The sequence below is a fragment of the Aotus nancymaae genome, unplaced genomic scaffold, assembly GCF_030222135.1.
Source record: "Aotus nancymaae isolate 86718 unplaced genomic scaffold, 86718_ANA_hifiasm-v0.15.2.pri h1tg000014l, whole genome shotgun sequence".
Taxonomy (NCBI): Eukaryota; Metazoa; Chordata; class Mammalia; order Primates; family Aotidae; genus Aotus; species Aotus nancymaae.
This window is the reverse complement of record NW_026988425.1, coordinates 67,989,735-68,006,174: the sequence shown is the minus strand read 5'-3', so window position 1 is coordinate 68,006,174 and position 16,440 is coordinate 67,989,735. Positions and strand designations below refer to the sequence as shown.

Sequence of the window (16,440 nt, the reverse complement as noted above, 5' to 3'; positions counted from 1 at the left end):
CCTTCACAGCACTTACTATTACCTTAAATTATCTTATTCATTTATTTCCATACTTATTTTATTGTCTATCACCCCTCCACCACAACAGAATGTTCCACCAGAACAGGGGTTATCTTTTTCTCTCCATCCCTACATCTAGAACATGCCTAGCAAATAGTTAAGCCCTTGAAAATATTCCTAGAACGATTGAATGAACATTATATTGAGGAACTGGTGTACAGCTTCCAAGCCTGGTTTAGGAAATAAGGCCATCCCAGCTATCAGACTTGGATGGTGTGCCCCGTCTAGAGACTTGAGTCCTGGGAAGGTTGAGGTGGCAGAATCATCTGAGCCTGAGGAGGTCTGTGATCGCACTACTGCATTACAGCCTGTGCAACACAGCAAGACCCTGCTGGGGAAGGGTGGGGTGGGGGTGGGGGGGCGGGTGCAGGGAGTGGGGAGAGAAAGAGGCTTGAATCACTTTCAACTTTTGAACTGTTTAACAGCTGCCTCAGTTTATTCTATACATTATTCCCAAGGCATAGGTGATCCACTCCATGCCTTAAGAACTTAAGTGCAGAAAAGTTAAGTGACTTATTTAAAGTCAGACAATAAATCGGGGCATAGTCACGATATAGAAGATAAGAGCGCGGAAACTCTTATCTGCAAAAGGACTTAATCATTATTTTTAAAAGCCTCCTCCTTAATACGGAAGAATAATAGTGTCCTTCAACCCACAGTACATGGTGGGGGTGGATTCCAAAGCCGAAAACCAGCCAACCGGGAATGCAGCGGTGGAGGCTGGGACTCGGGGTCCCAGGGCGGAGTCGCCGCGTCAGTTTTTCCCTCCCGCAGGGACCGGAGGCGCTGCACTGGGTACCTTCCCAAGTCCCTTCGAACCAGCCCGCCCAGCAGCCTGATTTTCTGAGACCTCGTCCCGGGACTCACGGAGCTCGTGTCCGGCAACTGCCGGATCCTCCTCTCCAAGCCCCTCCCGCTTCGGGTTGCGGGACGGGCTCCTCCAAGGCAGGGCGGCCGCGCCCCTCAGGTCTTCCCTGAGCCCCTTGGCGGCCGCAGCAGCCCCGAGCAGCAGTCCCCTCGCCGTGACCCCGTGGCCCCGGGCGCGGCCGGCGGCGTCCATGGTCGCCTCTGCGGACCCGTTGCGCAGGACAAGACCCAGACTCAGACCCAGACTCAGGGCGCGGGGCTGGACGCAGGCAGGTGAGCCCGGCCGAAGCACAGGATCGAGTCCACTCTGTTGTGATTCGCTGGGTAACAAGCCCCTGGTTCCCTGCTCTGGCTTGGGCCGGCCTGGGAGAATCCGCCCTCAGGTGTGGCGTGCACTGTGCTAAGGTTTGGTTCTCCAGGAAATTAAACATCCTGAAAAATTTACAAGCTCCAATAAACTCCCAGCTCTACTCTACCACTTCTTTCTACAATTTTGAGAAATGTCAAGGTTGAATTTATAACCAACACTATTGGAACTTCAATATTAAATCTTTCTAAATGGGCTTCCAACATTTTCTTTCGACTAAATTTCTCATTTGAAGACCATGAAATTATAATCTTTCCTGGCAGATTCTTTTGAAAAGTGAAATAATACAGAAGCAAATGAAATTCTGACCCCTCCCCTAAATAAACTTCAAAAAAGAAAGATAATCAGGTTTTCACTTATTTTGTATTCTTCTTACAAATTTACAAAAGAGGTATCATTTTAACCTAAATTATCTAATATGAATGTTCATTTCAAACTTGACAGTTTTTTCCTTCAAATTATTGTGCACCACATTTGAGGCATTAAATTCAAAACGTTTCCTTATCAATGAAAAAACAAACATGACAAAATATTATTTATTGTATCAGAACACCACCAGTAACCTCAAACTTTCCCTTTTTAAAAAAGTGAAATGGGCCTAACGTTTGTAATAGGGATATGATAAAAACAATAGCAGATACGTTGAATTGAATATTATGCTGAAATATCAGACAATGTGCTAATATGGAAAGTATAATATGTAAATGGAAGAACAGGGCACAAATTATATGTTTGTGGAGCATGTTTACAACTAAAATTCTAAAAATCAGAAGAAAATACCCACACAAAAGAAGGAATAATAGTGAAAACAGCACCAGACCAATGGAAAGCATACAGTTAAGTATAGAAAGATCTCCCAGTCTGGGCAACAAAGTGAGACCCACCCCCCAAACCCACTACAAAAAATACAAAAGTTAGCCAGGCATGGTGGTGTATGCCTGTAGTCCAAGCTACTAGGGAGGCTGAGAGACTGAGGTGAAAGGATGGCTTCAGCCTGGGAGGCAGAGGTTGCAATGAGCCAAGATTGTGCTACTGTACACCAGTCTGGGTGACAGAGCCAGATCCTATCTCAAAAAAAAAAAAAAAAAAAAACTGATTGTGTTATCCAAGTTTGAAATTGTTTTCAAATTCTAAACCAAGAAATTCACATTTAAAAAAATCCTCATCAATGATAGGAGAAAATATATCATCATTTTATGTTATATAGCTTTATAATACGATATGGTACTTAACTTACTCTAACAGATGAGATGAAAACCCCAAAGCAGTGCATTATGTGAAACTTAGCCATAGCTGGACTTAATTTCCCTGAGAGCTTGGGCTAGATGAGAAGCTGTGAAGTATACTGTGGGAGATATTTTCTTTTTCACTCTGTTTCAAATATCAGGTTAGTTCTCAAGTAGAAGATTAATTCTAAGTATGCTAAAACATAAAAGCTTGCTCACATGATCTGGCCCTACTCATCTCTCTGATCTTGGGCCCTACAATTCTCCATCCTTCATCCAGTGTTTCGTGGTTGAAGCCATCCAGCTTCTATTTCCCTTTGCCTAGAACCTCTCTCCCCTACCTCCACTTCCGAATTTTTTGAATAGGTTGATCCTTCATATCATTAACGTTTCAGGTTAAATGTCACTTCCCCAGAGGAGCCTTCCCGGATCATCCTATTCTAAAAGTCTCCCCTACCTTCATGTCCCATTCCCTTATGCTGCTATCTCTTTCCTTCGTAGCACTTACCACTGAAATGTCTGTTTACTGTCTGTTTCCCCAAGTAGAATGTAAACTTCATGAATACAGTGATTTTTAAGTTTGTTGGCCAGGCGTGATGGCTCATGCTTGTTAGCCCAGCAATTTGAGAGGCCAAGGTGGGAGGATGGCTTGAGGACAGGAGTTCAAGACCAACTTGGGCAACATAGTGAGACTCCCATCTCCACAAAAAAATTTAAAAATTAGCTAGGGGTGGTGGTGCACCTAGGGGTGGTGTAGTCTTAGCTACTTGGGAACCTGAGATGGAAGGATGGCCTGAGCCAAGGAGGTCTAGGCTGCAGTGAGCTGTGATCATCATGTCACTGCACTCGAACCTTGGTGACAGAGCAAGACTCTGTCTCAAAAAAAAAAAAAAGTTTCTTATTGCATCTTCAGTGGCTAAAACAGTACCAGTCTTGCAATAAGTATTTGTCAAATAAATATGGAATGCAATTTAGCCGTGTGAACAGTAACTTGTCTTCAAGTCCTGAAAGCTTTAGTTTCTCCCCTAAAGGAAGGTCTAGACTAAACAAATACGTTCAATTCTAAAGTAAACCTTTAAATCCAGGTCCTGTTCAAGGATTCCATATTTTTAAAAAACATCTTCCTAGATTTCTCTTTGTCCTCCTCTACCAGATGATTTCTCTCTAGATTCCCACTTTGTATATTCACTGACTATAGCCCTCCCTACATTGAATGGAAACTGTTCCTGGATTGGTTCTCCATTTTTTGAGGACAAACATGTCTTAATAATCTTTATGTCCTGTATCAGCTAGGATTTAGCTATAATTAATAGGAAAACCCAAATAACTACGGCTTAAACAAAGTTTTTGTTTGTTTCTTGTGAAAGTCTGAAAGTGTGCAGGCCAGTGCTGATAGGATGTTTCTGTTTTACAAAGCCCCCAGGAATCAGCCCCTGCAGCCCTCTACTCCACCATCCACATGTGCAACCCGTACGCTCAGGTGTAAATGGCAGCTTCTGCTTCCAGGCAGCAGGATGGAACAGAGAAATAGAAAGAAGAGGCAAAGAGGCATTAAATTCAAAACAATGTTTCCTTATCAATGAGAAAACAAACATGACAAAATATTATTTATTGTAACAGAACACCATCCGTAATCTCAAACTTTCCTTTACAGCTGCCAGAAAGGAAGGTTCCCAGAAGCAACCACACACAGTACTTCTGTTTTTTTTTGAGATAAGGTTTCGCTTTGTCACCCAGGCTGGAGTGCAGTGGCGCAACCTTAGCTCACTGCAACCTCCACCTCCCCCGTTCAAGTTATTTTCTTGCCTCAGCCTCCTGAGTAGCTGGGATCACAGGTATGTGCCACTACGTCCAGTGACTTTTTGTATTTTAGTAGAGACAGGGTTTCGCCTTCTTGGCCAGGCTGGTCTCGAACTCCTGACCTCAGGTGATCCACCGCCTTGGGCTTCCAAAGTGCTGAGATTACAGGCATGAGTCATCACACCTGGCCAGTACTTCCTTTTATATTCCATTAGTCAAAACTCAGTCACGTGGCTACCCCTAGCTGGGAGGGTGTGAGCTAGAAGGATGGGAGATACACTGCAGTCATCAATTCTGTAACACCCACTTTTCACATTATCACATCTCTTTAATCAAGATACTAAATTGTCTGCCTGAATTGAAGTTGAGTTCTGCCAGAGGATTTGCATATGCTTCTGCCAGTCACTAGGGACAATACTTCAATTACATTTTCCGCTTGAGCTCTTTAGGATCATACTATTTGTATGAATTCAGATTACAAGCCTACATGTGTACTGGTTTGTGGTTTAAATTCTCACTGGCAGTTTGAGCATGCCAAGTTGCTTTGCTCCCTCTTCCTTCTTTATCCTTGCTCTTAAGGTAGAAACCTTGGTGTCCCATATTTATGCAGTGGTAACCTATTAGACTCCCTATCTTAGGTATTATTTCTTAGTGGTTTATAAAATCAAGAATTGATGAAATACAGTAGTCTATTCTGGGTGATCATGTGCCTAGCTAGAAATCTAACAATATAACAGAAAAGTAGAATGTTGAAGGACAACCAGGATCTCTGCCCAGAATTGCTAGCAAAAAAACAAAAAACCTTGGTGCATCTCACACTTGCGACAGTTTCAGAGATCACATTTGAAGTTTAGCATACTCTAGGAGAGAAAAAACTTTTGAGCCTTCATAGAAGAAAACTAGATTTGATTCCAGAACTGACCCACCTTTTTCCCCCCTTTTTGTCTCTAATTTAGGGAATTTCTCTCTCCCACTCTCCACATACACCCAACAACGTGAGTGATATTAGGAAAGTATTGTCTATAAAAATGCACGAGATGATCTAGAGCAGGGAAAGAAACTAGCAAAAGTTAAGCTATGAGTTAGAAGGCCAGATATTAGACAACTGTTAAGAACCTGATAAAAGAAATGGAAAGAAGTGTTTTCAAGAGGTCCTACAAGAGTAGACAGAACTCAATGACAGGTATGTGGTTAGCAGAGGTAGTATGTGTGTGTGTGTATACAGGAACGAGTTTGAAATCATAATACACTTTAGAGACTGAAGTTAGAAGAAAAGGGTTAGTACCATTTGTCTCTCAATTATCTTTTATCTCCCTGAGCATTCTGTAGACAGCAGCAGTTACAAAATAAGAGTGTCACAATTACCTCATACTGGTAAGGGGAACAGTTCAATATTATGGTTTGCTTAATAAATGGAATCATGTTTCCAATACTCACCATAATGTCATTTGAGTTTTTCTTGAGTTAATTCAGCTATGTATTACAAAGCAAAAGCGATTAGTCCTTAATTATACAATGAAAGAACAGTTTTTGCTCCAGGGAAATAAACATCACCAATATGAAGTTTACTAAAATCCTACCAAAACAAAGTGTGTTCAAATATATTGCTGCTTTTCAAAATGGAACATTACTTCAAAGAAAATTCAGTACCAGGGCCAGGCGTGGTGGCTCATGCCTGTAATCTCAAAGCTTTGGGAGGCTGAGGAAGGAGGATTGCTTGAAGCCAGAAGTTCAAGAACAATCTAGGCCACATAGCAAGATCCTATCTCAACAAAAAAATACAAAAAAATTAGCTAGGCATCGTGGCAACAGCCTGTAGTCCCAGCTACTCGGGAGGCTGAGATGAGAGGATCGTGTGAGCCCAAGAGTTCCAGGCTGCAGTGAGTTATGATCATGACTGCATTCCAGCCTGGATGACAGCAAGACCTTTTCTCTAAAAACAATAGTTCAGCACCAGCTACACCAAGTATGATTTTTTTAATGGAATATTTCCTCAAGAAAATAGTATTTTTTTTTCAAAAAAGTTTTTTTTTTAGCCCCAGGTTAATAGTCATATTTTAAGCCTTCTTCCAGATACTTCCAAGCCACTCCAAAAGGACACAGTATAATAATAAAACATGTATAAAGCTAGGCATTATTTAATAAAGGGAAAGAAATGCAATTGTCTCTTTCTGAAATGTCTACTCCTTAGGACCCAGTTTGAGTGCAGCCACTTAGCCACCATTCTGTCTTCCCAGAGAAGAACAATAATAGTAAACACCCTTGGACACATACTATTTATTCATTTGTGTGTAAACAAATGACTCTCAATATTTACTGTGTGCCAGGCCATACACTTCATACTTGGAATTCAGAGATAAGTGAAAGGTATCCCAGGAACTCTTGGGGCCTACAATCTGGTAGGGAGAAACCAACATCAGGAACCATGCAAAGAATGTTTCAGGGTCTTTGTAGAGAAACAGGAGCACAAAATAGTGACTCATCAGTTTTTCCAGAGGGCAAGGAACCCTTTTCTGAAAGCGGTCCTTGAGTTGAGTTGAAAGATGAGTGATTGTGTAGGTGGGAGAGAGAAAAGGGGCATTCAGGAAGCATATTCTGGGCAGAGGGAGCAGTGGAGCACAGACGCCAGAAAGGAGAAATAGCTTGGTCTGTTCAGGAAACCCTGATTGCCAAGCCAGTGTTTAGAGTGTATCATGGTCAGTGATATATAGGAGCTAGCTTGTACTTGCTTGCAAGAGCTGTTAAAGTTTCAGGAATTTTGTGAACTCGTTGACATCACGTAACTTGAAATCTGCCGTGGTGGGAGTATATATACACCTCAGAGATAATCATACACTAAAAATCACTCCTTTTTCCTACCCATTCCACTGCTAATCTTGGAGAGACTTGAGAGCTTTTGAAAATTGCTTCTTTTTTTTTGACATGAGAGTGCTATTATGGGAATAGCATAATAGCACCCCCATGTTGCTTATAGCTAATCTGTAAAAAATGCCTAAGATGGTTTAGAGCAGGGAAAACTGACAAATCAGTTGGAAGGTCAGAGTTTAGACAACTGATAAGGCCTTGACAAGAGAAATGGACAGAAATAGGTATTTTCAAGAGGTCCTACAAGAGTAGACAGAATTCAATAACAGATACAGGGTTGGCAGAGGTAGCAGTGGATATAAGGAGGATGAGTTAAAAGGTAAGGAGTAGTAAAGAAATAGTTTTTAATGAGGGCAGAAAAAGTGTCTCCTATTAATTGCCACATCTCTCTTGCCTTTCACTTACAGCCTTCTTACATAAATGCCTATAACCACTGTCTACATTTTCTTAGCACGAAGTTCCCTCTTAAATTCTGTTATATGGCTTCTATTACCCTTGTTGATGCTGAAACTTCTTACTCTAGAAGGCCACTTCTTCAGTGGGGACACTGACCTCATGGATACCACAATTCCCATACTAACTTTAAAATAAAGCACTCTGGTGGAGTGAATTAAATTTATAAATACTTCTTATAATGCTACTTTTCCTACTATCACATAAGATTGAGGAAAGGTGTATAGCTCTATATTTCAGAGACAATGTAAAGACTGATATTAAAAAAGAGATGTTTGAATTACATTAAAGAGAGGCTTATACACATGCAAACAATTATTAGGCCTATGCCATTTGTTGTTTTATACTCTAATAAGCATATATTCCAAACGCATAGCCCATCCTCCTTGAGATCCCTTAAACATGTTACGAATTTGAAGTGTCTCTGCATTAGTCAAGTGAGGCAGGCCAAAGTTACTCTAAGAGATCTTTTTTACATTTTATTTGAATATAATTCTAATAAATTAACATTTTTTAAGTGTGCAGTAAAGGGTTAAGCCAGCAGCGTCAGGTTACTCAAGCCCTGCACTTTTCAATGAGAGGTGTCTTTTTTTTTTTTTTTTTAAACTCTTAAGGCATTTATTTATTACAACATTCTCTGATTTCATATTAGCTTAAAATTCAATTCAGTCTTTACATTTTTTCACTGAGGTGACTGCCTCAGCATATTACATAACACCTGATCCAGCACTCAGTGTGACCTGCGTCCGCACACACAGTGGTACTGGCCCTTGACTAGCTTCTGGGAAATGACCTGAGCCCTTGGAATTTCCAGTTTGATAATAATGTTCTAGTATTCCTGAGGCCTTGGGCTGCATTTTGTTAGTTTGATGAGATAGTTTATGCTAACAGTATGACTCATGGTGAATGTCTTGTTTTTGAATGGCTGAAGCCCTGGGCCATTAGGTATTATTACATTTTTGGGGGTCTTGAGACTGAATAGGTAAGGTCAGTCACATGGGTGATGCAGGTCTATGTGACTACCAGTAAAACCTTAGACACCAAGGATTCGTTGAGCTTCTCTGGTTGACAACATTTTGCACACATTGTCACACATTTCTGGGAGAATTAAGCATGTTCCCATGTGACTCAATGAGGAAGAGGCACCAGGAAGCTTGTGACTGAACTGATACATAAATAGGGTACTGCAAATAACAAAACCTAATATAACGAATTGCCTTAGGGTTGGAGAGAAGACTTTAGGGAGTGGGGACACAAATATCACAGGCTGGAAAACTGGTGACTTGTTTGGTGGTATATTAGGGTCCTCTAGAGGGACAGAACTAATAGGATAGATATAAATATGAGGGTGACTTTCTTAGGACAACTGACTCACACAATTACAAGGTGAAGTCCCACACTAGGCTGTCTGTAACCTGAGGAGCCAGGAAGCCAGTCTAAATCCCAAAACCTCAAAACCAGGAGAGCCAACAGTGCAGGCTTCAAAGCCCTGATAGTCCCTGGCAAATCACTGGTGTTAGTCCAAGAGTCCAAAAGCTGAAGAAGAACATGGAGTCTGATGTTCAAGGGCAGAAAACATCCAGCACAGGAGAAAGATGGAGGCCAGAAGATTTAGCCAGTATAGTCCTTCCACGTTCTTTGGCATGCTTTTATCCTAGCTGTGCTGGCAGCTGATTACATGATGCCAAACTAGATGGAGGGTGGATCTGCCTCTTGACCCCACTGACTCAAATGTTAATCTCCTTTGGCAACACCCTCACAGACACCCAGGAACAATCTTCTGCATCCTTTAATCCAATCAAGTTGACACTCATATTAACCATCACAAGTGGTAACAAAACATTTGGTCAAACTGTCAACAGCTGTCTTTGGAAAGTAGACCAAATGCTGATTGAGGCTGTAGCATTAGGGGAAATGTTAGGAGAAAAACTAAAAATTTGGCATGGGATGGTTCTTTCTTGCTGTGTTCAGCAATGTACTAGAAGAGAGACATGTACTTTTTTTCTCGATTGAAACTAGCTAGCCTGCAGAGATGGAGGAAAATATCATCTTAATGAAAGCAGTTTTTGCCCTTTTTTATTTTTATAATGATAAAGGTCATATATGAACAAGAATATGTAAAATATATATGTATAAAGAGTATTTTAAAAGTAAACATCCATGCACTCACCACCCAAGACAAGAAATGGAACACTGCCAGCATCCCAGAATCACCAGGTGCCACTCCCCAATCAAATTACCTTGCCTCTCCACAGAGGAAATCATTATTCTGGTTCTGAGGACAGCAAAACACTTGGTTTTCTTTATAGTTTTATCTCATATACATAAATATATACCCTTAAAACAATGTAGTTGTTCAGTTTTTACTGTTTTAAACTTTATACAAGTGGAATTATGTTGATGGCATCCTTCTTTAATTTGCTTCTTTTGCTCCACAATATGTCTGTGATACTCATCTATGTTGTGATTAGCTATTTCCTTCATTTTCACTGCTGTGCAGAATTTTATTGTTTTAATATAAATGCCACAGTAGAATCTAACCATTCTACCATTGCTGAATATTTGCTTCATTTCCAACTTTTGACTATTGCAGTGCTACTATGAACATTAAGAAAAAAAATTTTTGGGCATCTTCCTGACTGGGAAGAACTTTCTTGTACATGCTTCCCAGGGTACGTGTTCAGTGGTTTTCCCAAGGCATTGTATTAGTTAGGGTCCTAGCAAGGAAAAAAAATAACTGTAATGAAAGATAACCTGCAAAGATGTATACCTCAGAGTGCAATTGCTGGGCTTTGGGCATGTTTATCTTTAAATTTATTTATTTATTTATTTTTAATTTTTTTTCAAAAGACAGGGTTTCACCATGTTGGTCAGGCTGGTCTTGAACTCCCGACCTCAGGTGACCCATCCGCCTCGGCCTCCCAGAGTGTTAGGATTACAGGCGTGAGCCACTGTGCCTGGCCGTATCCTTAAATTTATTAAAGGACAAACTTTTCCACAGTGATTGTTTTCAATGTAAGAGTTGACATCATCACCAAAACTTAGTATCATTAGATCATTTCATTTTTGTAAATATGGTAAGGATGTAACGATACCTCCTTGTAGTTTTATTTTTTACTTCCCAAATATTAATATGGCTGGGAATATTTTCATGTTTCTTGGTCATTTGGATTTCCTTTCACTTGAAATGCCATATAAAGTCTTTTGTCCAAATTTCTATTGACTGTCTTTTTCTTACTGATTCATAGGAATCATTTATATATTCCGGATACTAGTTATATATTGCAAATAGGGTAGTTCTTTATGATTAGGTTTATATTAGGTTCACCAAGTAGGTAAGATTATGCATGCTTATTACTGGTCCTTGTAGTTTTGCTGTTATTTTCTTCAAATGCCCCAAATCAAAATTATAATAAAAAGAAAATGGATTGGATATATTAGACAAAATAGGTAGTAAAGAATGTGATGAAAATTCTGGGCAGAGAAAGCAAAAGTGAAGGTGTAAGAGGGAGGAAGAGTAGAAAAGTAAGAAAAGCATCTCACATCAATTAAAGTTCTAAATTTTATTTCAAATGGTTATTAAATATTACTAAATGATGACATTCAACTAAATAAATCCTTAAATGAAAATAATTTAGCATTTATTCTAATACTGAAAATAATAAAAATAAACTTAAGGCAAGACAGAAAAGAACTGAATATGGTACTATTTACCTTTCAGTATATTAAATCAGTGTTCACTGAACTTAAATTGGTACAGAATTTCCGTAAGTAAATCACATGATCAAGAACCATAACACTACAACTTTGTATTTGTCATAGTGTATAATAACATCAGTCACGGGATTGAATTGGCATGCTAATAGGCATTAAGCTTACTTTAAACAATCTAGTAATCAAAAGTCAAGTTACCACTTTGCCAAAGTCTGCGTGTTCTTAAGCTATTCCTAAAATATTATAATATATAAAATATATATAAATATAAATATATATTTAGATAATAAACTAAAACATGAAAAGCAAGGGGAGAGAAAACAAAAATATAAGAGAACAGAAGATTTAGTTCCTTAAAGAAGTAACAGAAAATGGCTTCCAACTTCATGTTGCAATTAAATAATAACTATTATTATTATTATTTTTGAGACAGAGTCTTACTCTGTCATCCAGGCTAGAGTGCAGTGGCAAGATCTTGGCTAACTGCAGCCTGGATCTCCTAGGTTCAAATGGTTCTCCGGCCGCAGCCATCTGAATAGCTGGGATTACAGGCAGGTGCCACCAAGCCTGGCTAAATTTTTTTTGTTTTTTTAATATTTTTAGTAGACACAGGGTCTTACCATGTTGGCCAGGCTGGTCTGGAACTCCTGACCTGTCAAGTTATCTGCCCGCCTTCCCCTCCCAAAGTGCTGGGATTACAGATGTGAGCCACAGTGCCCAGCCTAAATAATTATTTTTTGAGAAGAATTCATCGATAGCACAAAAGTATGTTGAGAAACTACTTAAGCTAACTACTATTAAGCTGTCTTCTTTCAGAACTATTAATAAAAATGTTGATAGTAATGTAACTAAGATACTTAATGTGTCTTAATATACATTAATCTTTTGAATTATACATTTTCTCTTGAAGACTACAATAAAATGACTATACAATTCATTCTTCTTTATAGATTTGTAGAAAGTACCAACATAACTGACAAGAAATGAAATACTGCCATTTAAAAGTCCTGTATTAAAATAAAACTACTTTGAATCATCTTGGACTAGATATTTTAAAAAGTGATTCAAGTGTTTATTCATAACAGAATTTTAAATAAGAAAAGCCAAATTAAAAATTATATTTTAAGCAAAAACCATTTTAACAAAGATAATACTATGATATTATTTTCCTGAAGAAAACCACTTATGCTAGTTATGTTAATACTCTTCATAGAACTTAAGATAAATTTTAATTATGAATGCTCATGAGGTATCTAAAGATACTAGGATCAATGCCAACTAAGTAGTTAAGTGCTAAAAAATCCTTAGGATAATATAGGTTTGCATGAATCTTTGAGAGCCCTTACAAATCTGTTTCTATAATCAGTATAAAAATAATTTTAAAAATCACCTTCTGATCTAATTCCTAATTTCCTTTTTAAAAATTATCTCTTAACAGGATTAATTTCCAATTGATGTATAACAGAAGTAAATTCTCATGGTTAAAAAAGATATAAAGAATTAGTATATATTCCAAATTCTTAGAAAAGCAAACGTCATCTGAGGAAGGATTATTGCACTTGCCTTCACTAAATAAATCTGCAAACTTAAAATCAGGAAGAACAAATTCATTGATTATAAAATAACAAGTTTCAATTAAAAATTAATGATCAAATGTTCAATGTTTACTTAAAAAATGTATCAAGGGTCTGTTTGGGATTGTTTGGTTTTATTTTCTTTGATGTTGAGTACTTTGTCATCAATCCTGGCCTAGAATGAAAAGGAATATACAATTAAAATGCAGGAAGAGATTCTGGAAAATAATTAATTTTTAATATTGATTACTTAATAATTTATAAAATAATTGAATTTTCATATTGTAGCCAGCTTTATTAAAGCTCAAATTAGCCATACCTTTTTGTTCTTGTTACAGTCTTCGGTACTCCACTTGAGCTACCTTTAGAGGAAAGAAAAGTCAAGAAATTCCATAATGAATAAAATGAAATAATTTAAAAGTTGTATAAAAATTTAAAAAGTTAAAACTAATTGATTAAAGATAATAACTTCCTTGGTACTATATAGTTCACATGTAAACACACCAAAAACTATAATTTCTTTGTAATTTACTAGTTTTATTAGCATTACACTTAATTTTATTGGTGAAATTTGGGTAGACTCAACATTACCAAAAAACAAGTTGAAGAGGCTTTCTTGTTATGCAATTATAGTTAATTTACTACTGTGCCTTCACAGATGTTCTCTGAAGGAATTTCTTTTTTGATTAGATCACTCGACTCTTTAAACCTTTGAGTTCATTCTGTACTAAATCAAGATCAAACCAAAGTTTTCCCAAGATTCACAATCTATAGGCTTGAGTTAATTCTAAACTATGGCAAGGTAACTAACATTTTCCTAAATAGCAGCATACACAAACTACCCATTTTAATAGTGTGTGTTTCAGATTTAACAACAATCTCATTAATTTTAATAAAACTTATTCCTAGAAAACCATGTAGTTTAAAATGACTACATACTCACCAGTACTTCTGGAGCTTTCTTTGGGTTGATTAACTGGGTTAACTTTATCCCTTCTTAGTTCTTGGATAACACTTTTATTTAAGCAAACATCCACGTGCACATTGAACAGGGTTAGATCTGAAGTCTTTTGTTCTACGTTACAAACAGGACAAACTAGAGCTTGGCCTGTTACCACTTTACATAAATAAGGCTGGCAGGATTCTTGTCTACTTAATAATCCAACATCTTCATTTTCCAATGAAACAGTACAAGAATTCTGATTACAGTGTTCAATATTAAAAGACTTGCTTGGGAGACTAGAACATTCTTCCTTGCTATGCTTATTACTTAAAGCATCTATGCTTTCTGCTTTAGATGAGTTATCTATAGTAGCTACTAAATCTACACAATCTACTGAAGATATTTCTTTATTTTTTGGATGGGTTTCATCATCTTGCTTCTCGTAAAGTGAAGAAGAAACATTTTCTTTCTTATTAACTTTGGTTGCAGAAACATGTGAACATGAGAACATTTTAGAGTTTTCACTGATTGAAGGTCCATCAAGACATGCATCTACATGTTTATTAAAGGCTTCCAGACTGATGTATCCTTGTGCCCTAAAGCAAACAGGACAGGTAAATATCTGACAGTTATCTGAATTCTCTAGTATTTCCAAATTCTCATTCATCTTCTTTAAAACTGGGAATAGTTGTGATGTCTGTAAACTTTGTTCATTCATGGTTTCACACTTAAATGTATCTTGGTGGCTCCATTTCCTTTCTGATCGTTTTTTATCAAAGAAACTCTTCTTATGAGACACTTCTAGAGGTTTTGCAAACTTATCTTTGTTAGTTTTCTCTAGTATACACCCATTGGCTGATGGGGTTTGGTTTCCAGCCTGTAAAAAGCCAATAATGCTCCTTTGTTGGTGTTTCCTGTCTTCTTCACTGGGAAAACTAGATATCCGAACACCTAAATTAAATCAATCACAATCAAATTCAAATTCAACAAAGCCAATTCACTCACAATGCATAAAAACATTTTGTCTCGTGCTATGACATATACAAAAAGTTGGCTAGAGAGAAACAATAAGTAACATTTCAAAGCTGGTATTATGAGTGAAAATTTACTTTCCTTTATAAAAGAATACCATTAAATATTAACTATTTGGAGTTAGCAGGATGATGCTTTAATTCATATATGACACATAATACCATTAAATACTGTGCAACTAACTGGAGTCAACTATACAGACTCTCTACCTTTTTTTTTTTCCCAATAAATTTTAAATTCACAGAAAAATTAAGCAAAAGGTACAATGAGTTCCCATAGATCCCCTTCCCCTACACATGTACACCCTTCCACCCCAACTATCAACATGTGGTACCAGAATGGTACATTTGTTACAATCTACAAACCTACATTACCACAACATTGACAGTCAAAGTCCATAGCCTACATAGGGTTTACCCTTGTTGTACATTCTGTGTGCCTGGATAAGTTTATAATGACATGTATCATTATAGAATCATACAGAATCATTTCATTGCCCTAAAATTCCTGTGTTTTGCCTATTAATCCCCTTCCTTCCCTCCTAACTCCTGACAATCAATTATTTTTTACTGTATTTATATATGCCTTTTACAGAATCTCATATAGTTGGAATCATACAGTATTTAGCTTTTTCAGATTGGCTTCTTTTACTTAACAACAGGCAGTTAAGTTTCATTCATGTCTTTTCATGACTTGATAATTCATTTATGTGCTGAATATTATTCCACTGTCTGCAGGTACCACAGTTTATTTATCCATTCACCTACTAAAGGACATCTTGCTTGCTTCCAAGTTTTGGCAAGTATGAATTAAGCTTCTATAGATATCTGCTCTTTGGCTTTTTTTTTTTTTTTTTTTTTTGAGAAGGAGTTTCACTCTTGTGGCCCAGGTTGGAGTGCAATAGCGTGATCTTGGCTCACTGCAACCTCTGCCTCATGGGTTCAAGAAATTCTCCTGCCTCAGCCTCCCGAGTAGCTGGGATCACGGTGCCCACCACCACACCCAGCTAATTTTTTTCTATTTTTAGTAGAGACGGGGTTTCACTATGTTGGCCAGGCTGGTCTCGAACTCCTGACCTCAGGCAATCCACCCACCTTGGCCTCCCAAAGTGCTGGGATTACAGGCGTGAGCCACTGGGCCCAGCCCGGCTCTTTGAATTAACACTTTATTCAGTTAAGTGTGTGCTATATATTTCTTATATGAAAGTATGGCTAGTGACCCACTCCTACTAGTAAAGTGGGCATTTGGAGTGCTGATCCATATACATACTTCGACCCAGTTCATTTTGGAAACATGGCTTATTAGTTTTTACCATGCAATGGCTGGAGATGTGATTTCATTTGTCACAATCCTTTATCTGTAATTCCCAAATCCAAAAAATTCTGAAAACTGTAAACAAGTGATAACTAATGACTAAATTAATGAGAGACTAGAATCTTTACAGTCTCTGAATATTTTGTTTTGCTACAGAAATATTAATGTGTTTAAACAGGCAGTGTTGCCCTAGATCCACAAAGAAGTATCACATAATATACATGC

At 37.8% G+C, this 16,440-nt stretch overlaps 1 protein-coding gene across 2 annotated transcripts in view; it reads right to left on the bottom strand.

Moving 5' to 3' along the window:
- Positions 1 to 4,114: 4,114 nt before the first annotated feature.
- The window catches only part of POLK (DNA polymerase kappa), a 124,812-nt gene continuing 112,486 nt past the window's right edge, over positions 4,115 to 16,440 (bottom strand). For both annotated transcript variants that reach the window (XM_012462142.3, XM_064376058.1), the window contains 3 exons: positions 13,870 to 14,820; positions 13,246 to 13,288; positions 4,115 to 13,101 (listed from right to left, as the gene is read on the bottom strand). In XM_012462142.3, coding sequence (XP_012317565.2) covers positions 13,017 to 13,101; positions 13,246 to 13,288; positions 13,870 to 14,820 — 1,079 coding nt within the window. In that variant the 3' untranslated portion in view covers positions 4,115 to 13,016. The remainder of the gene's footprint in view (positions 13,102 to 13,245; positions 13,289 to 13,869; positions 14,821 to 16,440) is intronic.